At 33.5% G+C, this 24,433-nt stretch overlaps 1 protein-coding gene across 2 annotated transcripts in view; it reads left to right on the top strand.

The window, feature by feature from the left end:
- hoe1 (OCA2 melanosomal transmembrane protein hoepel1) overlaps nucleotides 1–24,433 on the top strand; it is a 98,639-nt gene that overhangs the window by 32,212 nt on the left and 41,994 nt on the right. For both annotated transcript variants that reach the window (XM_069829454.1, XM_069829455.1), the window contains 6 exons: nucleotides 7,814–7,952; nucleotides 9,181–9,253; nucleotides 16,868–17,061; nucleotides 19,906–20,012; nucleotides 21,454–21,613; nucleotides 24,243–24,314. In XM_069829454.1, coding sequence (XP_069685555.1) covers nucleotides 7,814–7,952; nucleotides 9,181–9,253; nucleotides 16,868–17,061; nucleotides 19,906–20,012; nucleotides 21,454–21,613; nucleotides 24,243–24,314 — 745 coding nt within the window. The remainder of the gene's footprint in view (nucleotides 1–7,813; nucleotides 7,953–9,180; nucleotides 9,254–16,867; nucleotides 17,062–19,905; nucleotides 20,013–21,453; nucleotides 21,614–24,242; nucleotides 24,315–24,433) is intronic.

The following is a 24,433-nucleotide window of genomic DNA, read 5'->3' on the forward strand; positions in this document are numbered from 1 at the left end:
TAAGATTGTTTGTGTATTAAGGCAAGAAATTGAAATAAATATATGTAAATGTACCTACCATATCTATTAATATTAATAATAATGGATACTTTATTTGCACAATCTGTCACTTGTATATTTCAAACAGAAAAGAAATAACTGAACTTGGATCATCTAACTTAATCGGAGAAATTTCTTCAGTCAAAGTTAACTTTAGTTTGAGACAAATTAATCTCAGATTAGACTTTATACAACACAAAATTCCAAGTTCAGCTAAAACAAGGATCAATTTAACCTCTGATCTAAGATTAAATGGTTTATACAATCGGGCCTAAGAGATCTTGCTGAAATGATCGGGAGACTACATAATTTTCCAGGCCTCTTATTTTGTCAGTAAGTAATGCCGTCTTTTCTTAGGAATTGTAATTTTTGCGCTCTCTCGAGCCAATACTGACGCATATAAGTATCTACACCACACCGCCATTGAGTATATGAAAAAGACCCAACCCCATTTGATTAATAACTATAAAAATATTTAATTTTTAATAATATCTTACGCAAGTTTTGTAGTTTATATATTAACATCATGGCATTAACTACAATAATAATTAATTTTTAATGATAATGTCATCAAACCTCCTCAAGTTTTGTAGATTTTAATATCCAATACACAGCTATACTCAGAAAATTACACACAGCAGAATCAGACCTGTAAATTATTTTTAATAAGTCTTGAAGCCTTTAATAACCAATTGAATTTGAACTCTAAATATGTCAGCAATCCTACAGGTCATGGCCTTCGTATAATAGCCTATTGTTTATTGTAGTGTGTGTTTTGTTTTATTTTGAAATGGCATTAGTTCTCAGAACTGACGAAAGATGAATTTTGTAAAATAGGAGAATTATGTAGAAAAACTGACATTTCACTGAAAACTGCTATTTTTCTGAAAAACTTTGCGTTCCAAGCTTCAAAATGAGGGGTCATTTATTAAAATCCGTTCAGACGTTTTCCCGTAATTTCGATTACAAGAAAATACAATGCATCTATGCAGCCAATAACGTGATGACCCTGAAACAGAGAAATAACATTATTAGTGCATTAGTAGACATAGGTCTGTCTGTAGAGTCAAGTGGTTGTTTAGTGTTCAAGTTGGTGTTCGTCTTGTACGTTGTCGTTCAAGCTAGAGGGTGGAGTACGCTCTTAGGTCTTTTGTGTTTATCTAAAGCAGGATTGTAGTTACTCAGGGAAGAGATTAGTGGGTTGTTGCTGCTGTATCCGATTCTCGTTTCCGGTTTATTGTGAACCAGCCTTTACTTGTCTCTCTCACGCATTTTGCCCCTTGCTTATGTGTCTGCCGTTCCTTGTCTCTTGCTTGCGTGTCTCCTACGTTGGGATTTTGTGCCTTATTAGTAACTTTGTCGATGTGCCATTTTATCTGTACAATAGGGTCTACTATTGTCTGTGATTTCATACATTGCTCTAGTTTCCTTGTTGGTACTTCAATGTCCTTTCTGGTACATGAAGATGATTCATTATGTAAAAATTTCATCTATAGACCTATATTTGTGTATACTTTATTCAATTGTCTGTTTATGATTTTATTATATAATTCATGTTTGCTTATCACTCAACACTAATACGTATTTCCACTGGATTTATTTAATTTTTTGTTGTGTACATTATTCAGTTGTCAGTTTCTGGTTTTATATTTCCTTCTTATTTAACACAAATAATATTTTATGCTCGACCATGCCGAAATGTAGTAATTATACACCTGGTAGCAGCCCTTTAATGGACCTCATTAAAGTACACCTATTCATTAAAGTTCAGGTGTTCCACCAATCAGAAAATACCATTGTAGCAATATGAAAACGCAAGTATCGATTATTCTCGGATATGCAATCGAAAGACAACTAGTTCTGTTACTATAATAATTAGCGTTAATTGTAGGTAAGTAATATTCAAATAAATTCAATTTGTCATCTCGTTTTTCAATGTCTAATTCAATTTCAAGGTTATATCAAGATTAATGTTTATTTTACTCTCTAGATTATATCAAGGTCGATGTCGACATTTGTTTCTCGGAAAAAATCAATACTTTCGCGTCTGCGCACATCTCACAATTTACGAGGTATTGCACAAGGTCAGTTCCGCTCCTCAGTCAGATAAGAATAACATGAATACTTATGAATAATTTCAAGTTAGAAATATGGCCGAGCATAAAAACTCGCTTGCGTTCGTTTCATAAACATACTCGCGTCTTAATTACTACCATTTTAGGCTCGTTGCATAATGTACTAATATATTCTACTATGTTTATTTTTGTGGCAATTTTTATTCATTAGTCTGTTCCTGACTTCATTACGTAAATCGTATCCGTTTATATCTCAACACAATATATAATTAAATCGGATACTAGTGTATGTTTGTTTAACTACATAAGAAAGTTTTACTTCTTGTTGAATGTAAGAGAAGGCACGGCCTAAACTTTGCCAAGTTATAAAAAACCATTATTATTATTATTGTTATTGTTATAGTTATTATTGCTGCTGTTACTGCTTTTCGGCATTTTAGAATTCGTTCATTATCAAATTAACTTTAGGCCAATTTTATACATCTGTACATTTCCACGTCTCATGATCCTTTGAATTATATTTATTTTGTATGAAATATTAATTTAACATCCATAATATTGAATACTTTTTAACGATATAAAACGATGTTATTTTATGCAGGAGGAAATTTCATTATTATGGTTTTGCAACTCGAGTTACTGTATGGTTACAAAGGGTCGTATAAGGCCCGGATGAGGGTATTGTGCAGCCCTACTGATTGATGAACGAGTCATAGAAGCCCGCTGAAGCAAAACTCGGGCCCGTTCTAGAAGACTTTTTTATAAATTGGCCTTGTTCCAAGAATAACAAACTGTCGTCGTTAAAAAGAAATTGTGATTTATTTCCTCACATTAGCAGGCAGGCAGGCCGGGAGAGTGTGTCACATGGCCTCGTACGTCGACCAGGCCCTGGAGATGGTCAGTAGTCAGTGCAGCCCGTCCCTGACACGCTCACGTGAATGCAACCATATCGCACGTGTGCATCAAGTAATATTTCATACAAGAACTGCGTCCACACCTGTGGAGTAACTGAACCACCAACCACTAAAATATTCAAATTTTAAAATTGTACTTTCAATAATTGTTTCTTTTAAAATTATTCATGTTTATTTTTTATTTCATCATCGTTAATTAAAACTTTTCTCGTTTATTTCATCACCCCTAATTAAAACTTTTATGCTCGACCATGCCGAAATGTAGTAATTATACACCTGGTAGCAGACCTTTAATGCATGTAATTAAAGTACACCTACTCATTAAAGGTCAGGTCTTTCAGCCAATGACGACTTAGGTTACAACTGTTCAGCCAATGACAGGTCAGCTTTCTACCGTTATAAAACCGCAAGTATCGATTATTCTCGGATATGCAATCGAAAGAGAATTAGCTGGAAATCCAATACTGTCGTAGAAGGTTATGTTCTGTTACTATAATAATTAGCGTTAATTGTAAATAATATTCAAATAAATTCAATTTGTCATCTCGTTTTTCAATGTCTAATTTAATTTCAATGTTATCTCTGTAGGTTCTTATGGCTTAGCAAGGTCAATGTGGACATCTGTTCGCGTCTGCGCACATCTCACAACATACGGGACATTGCTCAAAAATTAATAATATCAAGTTAGAAATATGGTCGAGCATAAAAAGTCGTATGAAACTCTCCTATAATGGTAATTAAGAAGCTCGTATGAAAATTATGAAACTCGCTTGCGCTCGTTTCATAAATATCCATACTCACTTCTTAATTACCTTCATTATAGGCTCGTTGCATAATGTACTATTCTAACACTCGTTTATATTATTTAGGTTATGTATGTTATAGCTTCTGCTACATGATATTATGGATAGTCACGTACCAGAGATTGTTTAATATTAAGATTTATTGAAAATCATCTGTCAAGTGACGTTGATTACTGGGATCCGGATGATGAAATGCAAATGTTTTAATAAAAATGAAACTGAATCAATGAAGCCTTCTTGACTAGTAACCGTCCACAGAGTTCAATGAAGATTCCATAGTTGGCACAACTGATAACAAGAAAATAGGAAAAATTGTGACTGTGTCGTGTATGGTTCCTGGGGTAGCTCAGTCGTAGAGCGTTCGCGCGCTAAGCGAAGGGTCCCGGGATCGATACCCGGCCCCGGAACAATTTTTCCTTGAAATTATTCAAACCTGCTTTACAGGGAGCTATTACCTGAAAGCCAGATTTGCAAGAAAATAGCTAATCATAACACACTACTGCCATATAGCGTAATATTGAGATGGTACAATAATACATTTGAAGACAGTTGTATTTTCGTAAGTCAATTAATATTTTATTGCATTAGAGTACTTTGTTACTTCTAATCTTTATATACTTTCTTCTAATAGAGTAATAGTCAATTAAATCCCACTCGGGTTTTCTAGTGAGATTACTGTTGATAATCTTTTGTTGTAAACAAAGTGAACATTTACGTTGAAAAGTGAACAAATGAAACAAACACAACATAAACTGCTATGTAGACTATGAGTAAAAAGTTGTAGGTTCAAGAGTAATTATTTGTATTTGTAAAATTAGGGTCTCGTTCTTTATACTGCAGCAGGTGATGAGACTAAATTAATTGTTTGAACATAATAATTAGACTTGATGCAATAACAATTTCCTTTTTATGTTACGTTTCAAGGACAGTGAATGTGTTGTCTGATAATTGGAAAAATAAAAACACATAGAAAAATGAATAGTCTTCCATTGAACTAATTAAATTAATTAATTAATTCATTCATTGTATAAACACAGTGAATAATTGTAGGTGCAATAAAAACTTTCAATTTGCTTATATTGTATATAAATGCATTAATAGTACATTATGCAACGAGCCTATAATGATAGTAATTAAGAATCGAGTATGGATATTTATGAAACGAGCGCAAGCGAGTTTCATAATTTTCATACGAGCATCTTAATTACCATTATAGGTGAGTTTCATACGACTTTTTATGCTCGACTATATTTATAACTTGAAATTACCGGTATTCAGATGTATACATTTTATTTGTAGGTATCTGACAAGATCGGAAGTGACCTTGTTCTAGGTCGTGAATTGTGAGATATGCGCAGACGCGAAAGTATTGATTTTTTCCGAGGAACAATAATGTCATTGACCTTGGCGTAGTCCCGTTAAACTTGATAATATTATAATATTATAACCTTGATTATTGAATTCGACATTGAAAAACGAGATGACAAATTGAATTTATTTGAATATTATTTACAATTAACGCTAATTATTATAGTAACAGAACATAACCTTCTGCGACAGTATTGGATTTCCAGCCTCCGTGACTTTTCGCTAATTCTCTTTCGATTGCATATCCGAGAATAATCGATACTTGCGGTTTTATAACGGTACAAAGCTGACTTCTCATTGGCTGAACACATGTAAGCTGAGTTATCATTGGCTGAAGACCTGTACTTTAATGAGTAGGTGTACTTTAATGACATGCATTAAAGGACTGCTACCATGTGTATAATTAGTACATTTCGGCATGGTCGATCATAAAATATAAAATATCCTAATTATAAATATTCTTGCGGTAAAAAATACCACAGATTAGTAGGTCTAGGAAATTCTAGAGCAGCTATGTTGCGAGGGTTTAAACAGCGAATATTAATTTATGATACGTTTATTAAGAAACAATGACAATTTTCGTGCTATATTTCTAGTGAAATAATCTGTCGTTTAACAACCATCTGATTAAGCAATCCAGAATTTAGTGAAAAAGAAACGAGGAAAAAAAGATTAATTTTCAAGTAAAAAAGGCATACAAATCGCGTTCTAAACGAAGAAAAACTCGACATAGGCTGTAGGCTAGAATAGTCTCCCACGAAATCGTTGAAGCAAGACAACAGCTTAGAAAGAGACGAAATTATCCAAAACTAAAGCCTTTTATTCAACAGTCAGCGAAATAGGTCATGTGTCTAGGTTTAATTCTATCGATAAAGACGAAATCCAGCTTGTCTATATTTTTTTCCAAAAGATGTGAAATTTTAATTAGGAAAGACGATCGCTCGAAACAAGTCAGTAAATTAAATCTGTAATGTCCAGAAGACGCGACATTTTATTTCCAAAAACTGACTTGCAGATTCACTTCTAAGCGGGCTGTTATTTGCCCATGTCACTTTCCGAACGTCAACGTACTAAGCGAAACCTGTTTCCAGGCGTACACCCTTTGCAATAAAAAAGAATTTGAATTTTTCAGGAAGTTATAAAATAATAGACCTCTGTAACATTTTTCTTGTTGCTGTAATGAATAATTTCATTTCACTTTCAAAGACATACGAGGGTTGTTTGGAAAATTCATAGATGGCATAGAAATTGAACTAGGGTTATTCTGAAACAATCTTTATTTCTCAACATCCAAACTGGGATTCACACATTTGGTCCACCGGTGCTGCAATGCTGCTATACCCTCCTTGTACACAGATTCCTCGAGGTCTGGAAAAAAGCCTTCTGCTCTTGTGATAACCTCTTCAGTTGAAGAAAATTTCTTCCCAACCGAGTTTTGAGCTTTGGGAATACAACAGTGTGTTGCATTGGAGTTAAATCGCTCGCTTGAACTCGGATGAATGTCGTACCTTCGAGTGAGGTAAGATCGGTCGTGATACGCTCGTAATAAATAGAAGCACAGTACAAGGTCATCTCACCGACATGTCTTATCTTGTATGGAAGACGACAGATAAGATACACATGTTTTGCTCACATCGTAAAAGTAAGGCTTTATTTTCTGCGTTCATGACAAAAGTTTAGTGGAACAGTCTAATGGAACGTACCAAAACAGTAACATGAAGTTATAAATAAAATAGTATGAAAAACTTCGATATACAGTTATTATTGCTAATTAATGATTATTCAATATTTGATTTACCACACATATAATATGATAGGTCCAAACATAGTGTTCCGTGTATATACTACGACAATGTAGAAACGTTTTACAAAATATTATTGATATAGCAGTAGATTAATAACAATATTAGTACAGGGATAACGTCACAGAAAATATAACAAAATGAATAATCATGCTGCACAACTGTTACAGACGCAAAGATTGATACACTAATTATTTATTAAAGATTATTATTATTACTATAAAACTTGATACGGTTCTTGCATTATCGTGATTGTGTTCTCCGTTTATAATAATTAAATTTACATCCAATAACATCAGATGTGACAAAATTACTCCTGAGCGGAAAAAAAAGAAAAAAAAAATACCTACAACATTTATATTACATTTTAAAGCAAGTTTTGTAGTTGTGCTATGGAGAGGTTAGTTAAACACTGCAAAGTTTTGAAATGATAAACATCTATGATGTTACTAAACAGTTCATCACTGTAACAAAAATGAATGTCTATAACGCTCGGCTTATACCGTTCGAGGATTTATCGCTCGCGACAATTTTACCAATCATGCATGTGCGCTACCTATCTGATTATGCTATGAACTACTTGGCGCTCGAGCGAAAACGTCCGTTGCAGACCTCTGGAATACAACACCTTTTATCTTCGGATGATTCACTGGCTTCCTACCAAAGTATAAAACTAAATAAGCCATATGAATTAAACGTTAAGTAGGCCTAATAAAAATAGATTTAACTACGTTATTCTCAAAATAATATCCTGAATTAGGACTGTTTGTGAAATCTTTGTGGCTATTAATGATATTTTTACACGTGTGCAGAAAACCGGACGCAAACGACAGAAACCCGGAAGACGACGAAACAGCGGCGGCCGCTTCTCCGGACATGCCCTCCCCGGTGAAGCCCTGGATGCGGTACACCAAGATCTTCATCCTTTTCCTCGTGTGGCTTCTGTTTACGGTGAGAATTCGGCCAAGCGGATGCAGACATACAACCATTGTGATTAAAACGTTTTTCAGTGGAATAGCATAACCACACACCGGATGGATATGTTACATAACATTTACTTCAAAATGTGTTATTTGATTGTATTGTATTTGTTAACATTCCATGGTATTCATACATTGCTTACAGCTAGAATATGGAACAAGTCAAAAAACTTAATACTACTATAAAGTCTTAATTTATAGTCACAGTCTAGATGAAATATATACAGACGAGATTTACAATATAGTCTACTAGTACAACACAAAGTTTTAGTATCAATTTCATGAAGTGTTATTGAATGTCATGAATTCACCTACTGAATAGAAGGCGTGAAAAATTAGGTACTTCTTTAATTTGGCCCTAAATAATGTTATGTTTTGAGTTTCATTTTTTATATCGATAGGGAGGCTATTAAACATTTTTACTGCCATATAACGTACTCCTTTTTGATAGCACGATAGACTTGCCGATGGAGTATGAAAGTAATTTTTTTGACGTGTATTTATGCTATGAACTGTTGAATTAGTTACAAAGTTTTCACGATTACATATGAGGAAGATTATTAATGAAAAGATATACTGACAAGCCATGGGCATTATTTGTAGTTTTTTTAAAATAGTCCTACACGATTCCCTAGATTTGGCACCTACTATTATTCTAATTACTCTTTTTTGTACTAGAAATATACTGTTACTATCTGGGAATTTCCCAAGAATATTATTCCAAAACTCATTACCGAGTGGAAGTATGCAAAGTATATTGTTTTTAAGGTAGGCCTATTGATATTTACTATCTTTTGCATAGATCTAGGCTAATAGCAAAAAAAGCTGAATTTAGTTTGGGGGTAATTTCTTTAATATGATTTTTCCAATTTAACACATTATCGATTTTTAAGCCAAGAAATTTGGTTGTTGTTGTTTCTAATAGGGATCTATTGTTAATTATTGCGCTAGAAATTTGCGACTTTGAATTTGGACAGGATTTAAATTGAATTATGTTAATTTTGTTACAATTTAATGCCAATTTATTGACTGAGAATCAGTCCATATTTTGAAGAGAATTTCCTCTGTTGAAGATTGGAATGTGTTCGAGTTATTGGCTGATACAATTAAATTGAAGGAGTGAGAGATGATGATGATGATGATGATAGATTCACTTACAATTTATATTCTTTGAATGGTAATTTTCTTGTATGTTACAGGCAGTTCTAATAATGAAGAGTGAAAAAGAAAACAAGATGCATCAAATTTCTATACCAGAAGGTGAAATAAAAAGTATCCTTTTAAAAACTCCTGTATAAAAATTAAAAATTATTTACAGGATGTAACAAAAATACTGCGGTAAATTATGGGATCGAGTTTTCGACACCAAAAATAAAGAAGGGTCATATAAACATGTCCGGAAATAACTGTTTAATTGTTGCATAATACAATTTAATGATTTGAATTTTTCAGTATGAATGAATGAATAAACAAAAAGTAAACTGCATTATAGATACCGCCAGTTAATATATCTCCTAAAAAAATCAACGGAAATAGCAGTTCGATAAATGAAATTATCGATACTTATTGTTTGAATAATAGAGAATCAATGTTTGTTCGTTTACCATGGCGGGTATTTAAATACTACAATGTCCAGTGAAAATATTTGCGTAAACTATAATGAATGATGAAAAAGTTTGGAGAAGGCAGTGAAATTCCGTATTATTGAAATATATATAAAAATGAATTAATAATATTAAGTTGGCTATATTAGAATAACGATCCATAATATACCGTACTATTTCCAGATAAGAATATAAATCGATATTATCAAATAGGCTGGCGGTAGCCTACCTATAAAGCATCAAAGAGAAATCAGAAAATTAAATAAATAAATAAATAAATAAATAAATAAATAAATAAATAAATAAATAAATAAATAAATAAAATTAGATAAAAATAAATAAAATTAGATAAAAATAAATAAAATTAGATAAAAAATAAATAAAATTAGATAAAAAATAAATAAAATTAGATAAAAAATAAATAAAATTAGATAAAAAATAAATAAAATTACATAAAAAATAAATACAATTACATAAAAAAATAAATACAATTAGATAAAAAAATAAATAAAATTAGATAAAAATAAATAACATTAGATAAAAATAAATAAAATTAGATAAAAAATAAATAAAATTATATAAAAAATAAATAAAATTAGATAAAAAATAAATAAAATTAGATAAAAAAATAATTAAAATTAGATAAAAATAAATAAAATTATTTAAAAAATAAATAAAATTAGATAAAAAAATAAATAAAATCAGATAAAAAAATAAAATTAGATAAAAAAAATAAATAAAATTAGATAAAAAATAAATAAAATTATTTAAAAAATAAATAATATTCGATAAAAAATAAATAAAATTAGATAAAAAATAAATAAAATTAGATAAAAAAAATAAAATTAGATAAAAATAAATAAAATTAGATAAAAAAATAAATAAAATTAGATAAAAAAATAAATAAAATTAGATAAAAAATAAATAAAATTAGATAAAAAAATTAATAAAATCAGACAAAAAATAAATAAAATCAAATAAAAAAATTAATAAAATTAGATAAATAAAATTAGATAAAAATAAATAAAATTAGATAAAAAATAAAATTAGATAAAAAAATAAAATTAGATAAATAAATAAATAAAGTTAGATAAATAAATAAATAAAATTAGATAAATAAATAAATAAAATTAGATAAAAATAAATAAAATTAAATAATTAAATAAATAACTAAAATAAATAAGTAAAATGAATGAATGAATAAATAAAACAAATGAATGAATGAAGAAATGAATAAATTTATAACTGAATAAATAAAATTAAATAAATAAATAAAATTAAATAAATAAATAAATAAATGAAATAAAATAAATACATAAATAAATAAGTACCGGTACGTGAATAAATGAACAAATCAGTGAATAAGTAAATGAATACATTAATATATAAACACACGAATAAATGAATGAGTAAATGTGTATTGATATATGAATAATAAATACATAAACAAATGAATACGTAAATACTTGAACAAATAGATACGCAAATGTGTAAATGAATAAGTGAATAAGGAAATATGTAAATAAGTTGAAATTAAAACCATCACAACTACCAGTACATTACCACTTTAAGATTGAGATTCTCTTGCTCAGGCTTCAGGAAGTTGAGATTCTCCAAATTTTCTCAATTCTCCTACAATATGAAAACAACAGGAAGTTAAAATATTATCTTATCGCATATTATAAGTATTTTGTTAAAAATATGTCGGTTACTAAAAAAGATTAGGGTATACATATGTACTTGCATAAACTTCTATGTATTATAAAATCATGATCACATTTTCAGTACATTCAGTGAATAGCTGCTATTTTAAATGTTTCATTTCCATAGCAACACGAACAATATTCTTTTATTACGTCAATAGGTGCACAACACTGTATTCATTACCACGGAGTTAAAGCATAACATAGTGTGTTAGCTAAAAGTTGTAATCCGGTTTTTGATTAGCCTATGTACATATTTTCTTACAGACCTCACCGCTCGCCCGTAAGCGATTTATATTTCATCATAGTTTGACCAACTGTCAATGGAATACTGATTTTATAATATATAACATGGGTACCGGTAATGTAGGAAATTAAATGCAAATTGTAATAAAATTCTTAGTAGGCTATTTGTTTCATAAACTACAATAATGCATAATTATGTTTCATATTAAAATTTAATACTTTATTAGAAGTAATGGAAGGGGCTCATATGAAAATAAACTTAAAGAAAGCTAAAGAAATGAGATTAAATAGCAAAAAGACAGATAAAGTTATAATAAATAATAATAACATTGATACTGTTCAAGAATTTAAATATTTGGGTAGTATAATTGACAAGGATGGTGGAGCCTTTGAGGATGTAAAGAACCGAATAAAAAATGCAAATAGTGCATTTGTCCAGTTGTACCCAATATGGAAATCTTGTATTATATCTAGATCTACAAAAATTAAAATCTTTAACAGTAATGTGAAATCAGACTTATTATATGGTTGTGATACATGGAAAACAAGTAAAATTATACAAAATAATCTGCAAACATTTGTTAATAGATGTTTACGAAGAATTTTAAAAATTAGATGGCCAGATATAATCACGAACTCAGAACTATGGAAGATAACAAATCAGAAAGACATCGCAATAGAAATCAAAAGACGAAAGTGGAATTGGATAGGGCACACAGTCAAGAAAGAAGATGGAGCAGTAGAAAGAATGGCTTTGGATTGGAACCCCCAGGGTAGTAGAACAAGAGGAAGGCCAAAAAATACATGGAAGAGAACAGTTTTGGAGGAAATTGCAAGGGAGGAGAAAACATGGAGCGAAGTGAAGAAGTTGGTTACAAATAGGGTCCGATGGAGGCACTTTGTGAATGCCCTATGCTCCTCATGAGGAGATACAGGAGTTTGATTGATTGATGTTTCATGTTAACGTCATACTGTTTAATCATAATTCTAATACAGTTTTTTTTAAATTCCACCATGAAATATAATTTTATGCGCTATTGGTGTGCAAACTAGTGTAAGCTGGCAACTCAAACTTTTCATCCTCCTCAATACATCTCAAGAGAGTCCGTAACAAACTATTAAATAATATATATTTTAAGATGTGACGTACTTAATTCAACTAAGCAAGTGGTGCTGAAAGTGTGTACAGATGAGGAGACGAGACTTGGTATGTGAGCTGTGCGAGAGGGGAAAGAATGAGCTGTCCATGACGGTTAATTTTATACGAATCTACCGACACTGAAGTTCATCTCAGACTATGCCTGGTAAGGTTTATCTTGTCTCAGTAGCAATAAAACCAAGTCCCTTCAAATGAGGGTAGAGATTAGAGGAAGATTGTAAATTTTCAGGATTCCTTTCAAAATCTTGTTATTGTACAGGCTGCCGGAACTCAGTTTCTTGAAAGACAAGCTCAGTGACGGAACTATACAGCACGAAGAGAGATATTTTGTTATTTTATTTTGCGCTACAGAATGCATCAACTAGTACCTTCCGCCACTGGATGGATGGACGGAATCGCTCCACTCCCCCCATTGCCATAACAACATAGACGAAGTAAGACAGATCTCCTTTCTCTCTTTTTTCACAGTGAGACAAGATACATCACACAGCCTTTAAAACCTATCTTCCTCCTCCATAACCATTGGTGATATAGTCACAGAACAGGTCTTGCCTCCTCTACTCTACCCTCTTGTCCCAGATATTTTTGGTACCTGCAAACACTGGTTTGTGACTGTTTGGTTCTACAAATCCATCACGGACATTTTGTTAGAACCACTCACAAAATCTGTCTCTCTGTTCAGAATCACCAGGTTGCTGCGTCAAGATAATTGTACAGAGATATTTTATTTTTACTTCAATTTTTATTGTACCTGAGTTTTTGAATGTACTTCACTCCCACCCCCTCTACTAGTAAACTTACAACCGCACTCCATACAGAACCAAGGCCGCGTATGCGGTACTGAGTTAGTGAGTATAGTACGTTCCAGAAATATGTTCGCGTTTTCTAGTGACGAAAGAGCTTTCAATATTGAATCATATTTTCGCACAGGTAGGCTACTGTCATCCGTTTGCCTACGTCGCATCCCGGTTTCCCCCACCTGCTTCTTCTGTTCGCCCCTCTGTAAAGTCTAGAAGCTGGGTTGTCTTAGCTCTTTTCTGAAAACATTAATTTCTGTTAGGACTTGAACGTCTACGTAATATTACACAACTGTTTAAAATAACTTAAATAAAGGACCTCGTTAAGTAATTAACTGTCACGTGATTTCCCCTATTTTCTACGACACTGCGACAAAACCACTTGGACGGTCAGTAGATAGCATGTCTGAGTAATTTCATCTTTTCGGGTCGGGAAGAAGTGAAGATAAAATTTACAGTACGTAAGGTATTCTTTTATAGAGTAGGTACAGAATTATTTCAACATGAGTTACTCGTACGAAGGACGAAACTGGTAATTGGAATTAGGTACAATAGTCTATAGTGCGATAATATGCACAAAAGAACTGAAGCCTGTATCGAAATGAACGACCACCATTTTAAAAAATGTGTTTAAATATCCATATTATGATTATTTTTCAATTTAACTTCATTCTCTATGTTGCACGCTAATGTGCTGTAACAGTACAATATACACTGCATAATTAATACGTCCGAATGGATAACTCAATTCGTGAGTAAAAACACTAAGTGTTAATACAATACTGTATTTTGATTAAACAAAAACCTAATGAAAATTATCAAACTCAAAATTGCAATATTTCCTAGTTTACATAAATGAACTACTTTTCTTCCAAATTAAGCTTTCAGGAATAACTCCCTGTAAAGTTAATTTGAATAATTTCGAGGGAAAAATTGTTCCGGGGCCGGGTATCGAACCCGATACCCGAAATTATGCAAATTAACTTTACAGGGAGTTATTCCTGAAAGCTTAATTTGTGTAATACACGTCACTGTACGTAACAGAAAACCACAATTTAAAGTCACACAGAGTTAGTGTGCACTCAAATGTTGGTTGCTTGACGGTTGTCAGCCCACTTTGAGGTCTGTGGATATAGAAGGAAAAATTGGATCGGTGTCGGGTAGAGTTCCCGGGTAGCTCAGTTGGGAGAGCGTTGGTACGTTTAACCAAAGGTCCCGGGTTCGATACCCGGCCCCAGAACAATTTTTCCCTCGAAATTACTTTTCTTCCCTCCTATACCTAGTAAAGTGATTTGTATTTTACGGCAGTATCATCGAACTCCAGTCTTGGAAGGGGGAGCAAGCGGTGTTTCCGATTCTAGACCTTTAATCCAAAGATATAGCCAGGTTGATATTAAAAATGTTAGTAAAAATAAAATGATGTCTCTGTATATGGTTTGCATTTCAAATACTTTGTAGCCCTCTACATGGAAGAGTACAAAACACCCGTTTCTTGCGGAAACGCTCAATATTTTAAAGTCTCCTTGGTCTTCTAGGTATTTTTTTTTTTTTACCTTTAACATTGTCTTACATTAAATTTATTCACGAAGTTGCAACAGTGGAGCGGTTCGGAAACCTAACGTCGAGGACTGAACTGTAAACTTCATGTATCGAGTCGTTAACACAGTCTTACTTGAAAAATCTTTGTTTAATGGAATACTTAAATTGTGGCAGCTCACTTATTTTAAAGTTCTTTTAAACACAAAGAAGAGAGTCTTTACCACAAGAAAGCACGACCTCGACGTTGGCTTGTGCATGTGTGATTTGCACAGGCCAGCCTTGTCCCTAGCCCACTGCCGTCAAAGCGAACTGCTGTATGGCGGTAGATTGCCGAATGGATCACTTAATATTAAACTTAAAGCAAACCGAATAATAAGTTTATTCGTGCCGTGAACAACAACAATCTAAGAATTTTTGTTGTTTTTGTCTTGTAAAATACTATAAGCAGTTTTTAAAGGCATTTTACAATTGAATCACTAAATACGAAAAGGGACTAAGTCACCTTCAGTTAGTCTTGAGAAAAACACAAATAACTTCTGCACACAACGAAATATAAACAAATTGCATCAAAAATATTTCTATGAACCAATCGTGACTACACAGGATATTTATGTAAAAAAAAATTATTCTTCCCTATAGAAACAATTTTTGTATGTGGACTCGTTCCCCTTTCATATCTAACGAAATATATTTTAAAATATATTAAACAAAATATATCGTTATCTCTATTATTCAAATAAAAAGCTTCATTGTATGCCAATTCATGAACAATAGTAGAGTGTAGCATATAGAAACACTGAAAGCTGTTGGTTATTACGTAAACCAAAAAATGTTTGTGTTGGGACTTGTTCCCCTTTCATATCTAACGAAATATACTAGGGCCTATAAAAATATTGAACAAAATGTATCGTTATTTCTGTTTTTCAAAACAAACGCTGTATACTATGCCAATTTATGAACAATAGTAGACAGTAGCACATAAAAACATTAAAAGCTGTTGACCAAACAATATACTTAGAATTTTCTTATTAATCTTTAATGTTATCAGTAATGGACCACTGTAAGATCTCATTCCAGATTTCTTTCGCTTCCTCAGGTGTGTACTTCACCAATTTTTTAATGTCCTCAATTTTGATTTTTTTTATAGGACATTGTATTACATAGGCCTTTTCTATGGGCAAATTGGGAATAACATTATTCCTTGACAAGAGCTCAAAAGTGTGATAGATCAAACCATCAATGTTCTCATGTTGCCAAGATATGAGATCTCATACGCACACACAAGAAATATTGTGAAATATTAAAATTTATCTTTTCATAGATGGGGATGGTTCGTCCAATAGACTCTATTGAAAGTGTGTTCTTCTCCTCTAGATGGCAGGAACAACAAACTTGAATTTCTTATGAAAAGTGAACAAGTCGTGGACTAAGCTCCTTTTGAAAGTAAACATGAAAACTAAAGTGTTTAAATCTAGACTAAGGAGATTCGAGACGTGTACCCTTTTCATGCAGAATGAAAGAGCATACCTAAATTAGTATGACTACAGTCTTAACTCATTTTTGCCAAAACTGTGACTTATTACCCTTTCATATTTAGTGATTCAATTAATTTTGCTAATGTACAAGGTCGAAATCTTCCTTGTTTGGTTCTATTTAGCACTGTTACTTCAGGCCACTTTCTAACCTCTATTAGAAAAGAGTTTAGATATTAGAATTAGCAGTTACGTGCGAGAAATATCATGAATTCAGGCAGAACTTCGACAGTTTGGAGTAAAATTTATCTGAAAAATGTGTAACACCTTTTGTTGCTTTCTAAGATGCTCCTTAACCAGTAAAAGGCTTCTGGATACGGGAACATCCCACGAGTCCCAAGTTGGAGTTAGCGCTTCGAGGATCCTTCCTACCTGCCTACTACGGAAATCTCTCCTCCAAGTACCTGTCAGTGTGGGTTCAACTGGTCAAATTTTCACCCGACTTTGAACCGATAGCAAATTCATCAGCATTCATTGGGAAAAACATCGTCTTTGCTGTGGTAAGTAATTAAATTCACTCGTCTTATAGGCTTTCACGTTATAATTTAGAAACTAGCAACGCATAGATACAGTCGTATTCATCAGTGTGGTTTTTCACCAAATAGCCGAGGTTCGATACACAGTAGGGTAAAGGTGCCTAATTCCGTGATACTCCTAATCCCGTGATAAAATTTCAATTGACTGCCATGGAGTTGTGGTCTCTGACTTTTAAGCTTTTGAAATATCTAACATTTAACATTTCGATGAAAGTGTGGTGGAGCACCATCCTACTGAAATGTTAAACATGGCGGAAATTGCGGAATAGCGAAGTTCTCCAGCATATCGAGGTACGTGACTCCCGTTACTGTAAGCTCCATAAAAAAAAGAACGGGCCAATTACTCCATTTTTGTGCATTTCCAACCAGACATTGGCTTTTGGCGAGTCCCTTTCACGTTCAATTACTCTGTAGGAATTCTGAGAATCTCATATATACTTCAATTATGACGATTAACCTTACCGCACACGTGAAAGGTGCTTCGTCACCGAATAGAGTCCACACCTGTGGAGTAACGGTCAGCGCGTCTGGCTGCGAAACCAGGTGGCCCGGGTTCGAATCCCGGTCGGGGCAATTTATCTGGTTGAGGTTTTTCCCGGGGTTTTCCCCTCAACCCAATACGAGCGAATGCTGGGTAACTTTCGGTGCTGGACCCCGGACTCATTTCACCGGCATTATCACCTTCATATCATTCAGACGCTAAATAACCTAGTTGTTGACACAGCGTCGTAAAATAACCCAATAAAATAAATCACCGAATAGAAACAAATAGACATACCTGGGATTTTCATCGATACGCCGAATCATCTCATCACAAAATTGAGCTCTCTTGCGACAATCATCTGGTTCGAGTTTATGAAGGAGTTGAAGTTTGGGTAAGCACGCATACGGAGACATTTGCGTAGAATCTTGTGAACTGTTGAACGAAGAATCTGCAGTTCCCTACTAGTCTGCCTAATTGATTTACGTGGGCTTCTAGCAAATGATTCACGCATGTGATCGTCATTTCGGCCACATGCTTTTTAGAATGTTTTCCTGTCTTTGAAATCAAGCTTCCATTATCTCGAAAAGTTCTATCCCACTCGTAAATGGATTTGCTTGTAGGACGATCCACATTCCATTCCTTCCGTATGCACCGCTGAACACGCGTAACTGAATTCAATTCTGCAAACCAGGGCACGCATTGAAGTTTTTGCTGTACCGTCCACATCTCTATTGACAAGGAACTAGACTGATAAATGCAAATTTTCATTCATGCAACAACAAGCTTGAAACGAAACATTTAATACAACAATGGCCATGCAACAATAAGCTTGAAACAAAACATTCCACACAACAATGACCATGCAACAGTAAGCTTGAAACAAAACATTGCACACAACAATGGCCATGCAACAGTAAGCTTGAAACAAAACATTCCACACAATGACCATGCAACAATAAGCTTGAAACAAAACATTACACAGAACAATGGCCATGCAACAATAAGCTTGAAACAAAACATTCCACACAACAATGACCATGCAACAATAAGCTTGAAACAAAACATTCCACACAACAATGACCATGCAACAATAAGCTTGAAACAAAACATTGCACACAACAATGGCCATGCAACAATAAGCTTGAAACAAAACATTCCACATAACAATGACCATGCAACAATAAGCTTGAAACAAAACATTGCACACAACAATGGCCATGCAACAATAAGCTTGAAACAAAACATTCCACACAATGACCATGCAACAATAAGCTTGAAACAAAACATTGCACAGAACAATGGCCATGCAACAATAAGCTTGAAACAAAACATTCCACACAACAATGACCATGCAACAATAAGCTTGAAACAAAACATTGCACACAACAATGACCATGCAACAATAAGCTTGAAACAAAACATTGCACACAACAATGGCCATGCAACAATAAGCTTGAAACAAAACATTGCACACAACAATGACCATGCAACAATAAGCTTGAAACAAAACATTGCACACAACAATGGCCATGCAACAATAAGCTTGAAACAAAACATTGCACACAACAATGACCATGCAACAATAAGCTTGAAACAAAACATTGCACACAACAATGGCCATGCAACAATAAGCTTGAAACAAAACATTGCACACAACAATGGCCATGCAACAATAAGCTTGAAACAAAACATTGCACACAACAATGGCCATGCAACAATAAGCTTGAAACAAAACATTGCACACAACAATGGCCATGCAACAATAAGCTTGAAACAAAACATTGCACACAACAATGGCCATGCAACAATAGGCTTGAAACAAAACATTGCACACAACAATGGCCATGCAACAATAAGCTTGAAACAAAACATTCCACACAACAGTGGTAATGGAAAAGGTATGAAACGAAATCTTGGAGAGTTTTTCTATTGATTGAGCTTTATCTTAAGTAATTATAATATACAGTTGTGAAATAATTATAAGCTATTATTTCTGTATAGCTTACTCTTAATGTGGACACGGTGTATTATAGTTACGGGCATTTGGCATAGAAATGATGCACTAGAAATTTCAGGTTCACCTTAGCATGTTTGGAGGAAGAACTTACGAAAAATAGTGATAAATTCACAGTCTTGCGTATGACAAATCTGATACGGCCAACTGTTACTGAATTTATTAGTAATTTCTCATGAAAATAAGTTATAAAATATAAATATGAAGTGCAGTCTATTCATATCAGCACTGGTTCAAGTCAAGTATATTATAAAGTTCAGACTGGTGTTGAGGCCAAACTTCTGCATTGCACTTGGTTCTCTGTTCACAGAACATCACGGACACCTGGGAGATTCCGATTGTTTCAAAGGAGCTGCTGGACTTCGTCCCCGACGTTGACAACAGGAAAGTGTTTAATCTGAACGATTTCGACCTGGGGTACGTATATCAACCGCCACATTTTGACTCATTGTAGATATTATAAGTCCCGTCGCTCTTATTTTCGGCAGCCAATCACGTTGCAGGTCGGTTACATATTTTGAGTGTGTGCGTCTTGTCATTCGCTGCTGATGACGTTATACATTTCCTAAGGCTCGATAAATACTGGATATAATCGTCCGCCATTTTGGTTCTTTCGTTGCCGTTCGCAGCTATAGCAGACGAGGACGTTATTTGCCGCACCATTAAACATTATCATGTCGTAGCTCCTATGAGAGTCAATCAATCGCGCTGTAATTTTTTAGGATTCATGTTTTTGCCTGCCGGAACTCCGTACCTATGCAGAGCTACAACTTTTGTCTGATTTCAAATTTGTTTTCAAAATATTTCCATTGCTTAAGGCTTTCGAGTTAATCGTGAATTTTGAATTTTAATTAAAATACTTCCATTACATAAATAACAGCTATGATGGTTAAATACTAGTAACTTAGGCGTATAACATACTTTGAAATTCAGAAAAATGAAGAGCATGTCTTAGTGATCTTTAAATTTATTATTGGTATTACCGTGACTTTTGTTATTATTATTATTATTATTATTATTATTATTATTATTATTATTATTATTATTATAGAAACATTAAATCCAGACGTTTGAGATGGGCAGGGCATGTAGCACGTATGGGCGAATCCAGAAATGCATATAGTGTGTTACTTGGGAGGCCGGAAGGAAAAAGACCTTTGGGGAAGCCGAGACGTAGATGGGAGGATAATATTAAAATGGATTTGAGGGAGGTGGGATATGATGATAGAGACTGGATTAATCTTACTCAGAATAGGGACCAATGGCGGGCTTATGTGAGGGCGGCAATGAACCTTCGGTCTCCTTAAAAGCTAATAAGTAAGTAGGGACCATTAACAGAAAGAAAACACACTTTCAATGTAAAAATTTATTGGAACAGAGACGGCAATTGTTGAGTATTTTTCCACAAATTTCCACTGGAATTGAGACATGTCATGTCATGGGATCGAAAAAGAGGTGCAGACGGCTGTCAAACGCTGGTTCCGATCCCAGGCGGCTGACTTGTACGAGAAAAATTGATCCCATGGTATGACAAATGTCTCAATTCCAGTGGGGGATATGTTGACAAATAGCGCAACAATTGCTGTATCTGTTTCAATAAATCTTTCCATGTAATTGTGCTTTTTTTTCTATAAACGGCCCCAGGGAAAATCACTTTCTGGACGACCTCGTAATTGCGGTCGAGTGGCCAAAATTCCTGTAAGCACTTTTTTGACATTATTAACACGGTGGAAGAAAAAAATTTAACTTTTTTATGTGTCCTCATCAGTATGTTTGCTTGTTAGACAAGTTTAACCATATCGTAAGTGTTGCACAAGAGTTTATATGTGTCTAGTAAAGAATGAATCCTTGCTTATAGATTAATACCACATAGCATCCTTCGTATAGAGATGAAGACTAATATGGATGGCAGCTTCCCTACAGCTTTATACTTCGATCTGTCCCCAATAGACACGGATAGTGGCATCGTGTACGGTGCCATAGTGTTGTTGGGGCTGTACGTTCTCATCATATTAGAAGTAAGTAATAGATTCCTGAACTTGACTAGTCCAACTCTCGCTTTATCCTGAAAGACAGTCATTCTCATAACTGGACCTTAACCTGAGTAAGCGAATGCATTTCACAGCGTCAAAAATCTACCTTCTTTAGTTTTATTCTCATGTAAAGGAAAGTAGCCATCAATGGTCCACCTAAAGATTTTTTATTTTATTTAACAAAGGCAATGCCTTAAAATTCCGTTCATAGGCTTGAACATTACATTACTAATAAGGAATGATAAAATGAAGTGTTTCAGGACTACATCCTATTTATATCTGTTTAAAGATTAGCTCATTTAAAATTCGGCTATTGGTTCAATGAAGGCGACAGAGTTCTATGAATGGACCACCATGTTCCCATGAATGGACCAAAAGAAAAATTAAAAAAATATCTCAAAATAATGTCAACACAGGAAAAATCATAACAATGAAGAAACATAGATTCGATTAATGGATGTTGAACATACTTTTAATCCAAATTTTGAAACTGAAAAGCATGAAAAACACAGTCCTTGTCATTTCAGTATTTTAAAGTTTTAGGCTATTTCAAAGTAACTAATACAGTAGTTAAAAATGTTAGCAAATGTTACAAGACAGCAACATAATGATGTGATTGTACATATAAAATTATTTTCTAGAGTCTGAGATTATTCTTATACTGTAGATAAAATAGTCTTCCTTCTCAAGACACGCATGCCAAACAAAGTATTTCTTTTGACTTCGCCTAATACATGCACAAGAATTATGTACCTATTTACTGCAAGACATAAACTGAATCATATTTTTCTCGTTGGTTTCTTCACACATGAAACAAAACCAGGAGCCTTGATTGTGATTGCTTCCTGAAGGGAAATGATTTCCATAAATGATCCATTTTAAAATGCAGTCCATTCATGGTAACTCCAGCTGGTCCATCCATAGCGACTTCGCCATTTTCTAATCACATTTAAAGAGCGCTGAAGAGATTATACAAAATTTATGAATAGGTAACTAAAAAGAAAGCAGACAGAACGCTGCTTCCAGCTACATATGTCATTTCATAACTTAATTTCATTAAGCCAATGTACTCTGTACTTAAAGTTACTTTAAAATTACAGTAAAAATAACAAAAACGTTTCGGAGCTTCTTGTTCAGCCCACGTGTTTGCTGCCGCCACCAAAGACAACTCAGCAGTGACATACACGAGGGGAAGCCTCGAGGTGACGTTTCACGCATACACAGTCAATATGACCAAGAATATGGCAACGGTACATTAAAAGCAACGATGGCTACTCTTTTCTACATGAAATCTTGTGTGACGAAAATCGTACTGATTAAAACAAAAGTAATACACAATAACTAAACAACGTAGAACAATAGAACCAGTGACGATCGATTGAGCTAGGATGTAAGTTTAGTGCATGACGGGAGCGATAAGTCGAGTGACCTTGAGCGCTTGGAGTAGACAGTGTGCAATAAGTTAGAAGTTGATATAATGAACCCATACCTTCACAAATTTTACTGAAAATACTAATTTGTAAATCTCTTCCTTTGACAAAATTTACTACGTTTTGTTGAACAATTATTGCAGCGCCAAGGTAGTAATAGAAATGGTGTTTACTTAAGGGTTAGGTATAGCTTACGGCAGTAAAATTTTTGGAAATATTAAACATTTTTTTCCTCCATTACTGTATCTTGTACAATAATGAGAAAAAAATATTTTTACGATTTAAAAAAAATATGTATGAAGCAGTGATGGAGCGTTTCCCCCATAACTCATAAACTTGTTAACTTTTTCATGTTCTCACTCTTTTATTTTATTGCTGAAACTCATGTTTACAATATCATGCTCTTTCAACTATATTCCGTAATAAATAATATTTGTTTTATTTTGTGTTAGAAGAAAATATTGATATTTGACCATTTTTTAAACGAATTTATTTTTTATCAAACAATCTATCAAAGGTAGAGAAGTGATCTTGGATATTATTGTAGATATGACAAGCATAAATATGTACAAAAAATTTCATCACAGAATGTTGGACAGTTTTTTACTTATGTGGGAAACGCTTCATCACTGCACAGTGAACTGTATTTTGAAAAAAAAAATTGTAAATAATTTTTTAAATAGTAAAAATATATTTTTTCATTTAGCAGGACAGTGTTTTACACATACTAATTTTAATTATTGTACAAGATACAGTAATGGAAGAAAAAAATGTTGAATATTTCCAACATTTTACTGCTGTAAGTTGTACCTGACCCCTTAATATTTCGTGTGATTGTTGCACCATAAACCCTACTTCTATTTTGGTTGTTCTTATGGTGGTACCCAATTGTTTTGAGTAAAATTATCATTATTTTCGATTTTAGAATAATTTGTATTTTTTGAATGGGGTTAAGTACCGTTACGGTAGAGGAGAGAGAGGTCTCAAAAGAAAATCTCGCCCAAAAGTGGCCCGTGCCTTCAAGAAGTTTGGGAACAGATGTGTTAAGGATGTTTTCGGCGTGAATATTTTACTAAATTTTTAGGACTTAACGAGCCAGAAAATTAAGCCCTCGCATAATATCAGTCTCAAGTGTTTGTGAAGTACTTTAGGTTTAGAAGTTAATTACTCGTGTTTTATTGCAGATAACACCTAGAACACTTGCTGCAATGATGGCCTCCACCATGTCTGTGGCTATCCTAGCGGCTATGGATGAAGTAAGTACACCGCTTCCCGTCGAAGCATCCTGTTGACTTTTTAAGAGTGTCTACGTGCAAAGATTATTTTCAGAGAAATCTAAGATTGCATAAATGTGTGGTTTTGAAAGGAAGTATTT

The sequence above is a fragment of the Periplaneta americana genome, chromosome 6, assembly GCF_040183065.1.
Source record: "Periplaneta americana isolate PAMFEO1 chromosome 6, P.americana_PAMFEO1_priV1, whole genome shotgun sequence".
Lineage (NCBI taxonomy): Eukaryota > Metazoa > Arthropoda > Insecta > Blattodea > Blattidae > Periplaneta > Periplaneta americana.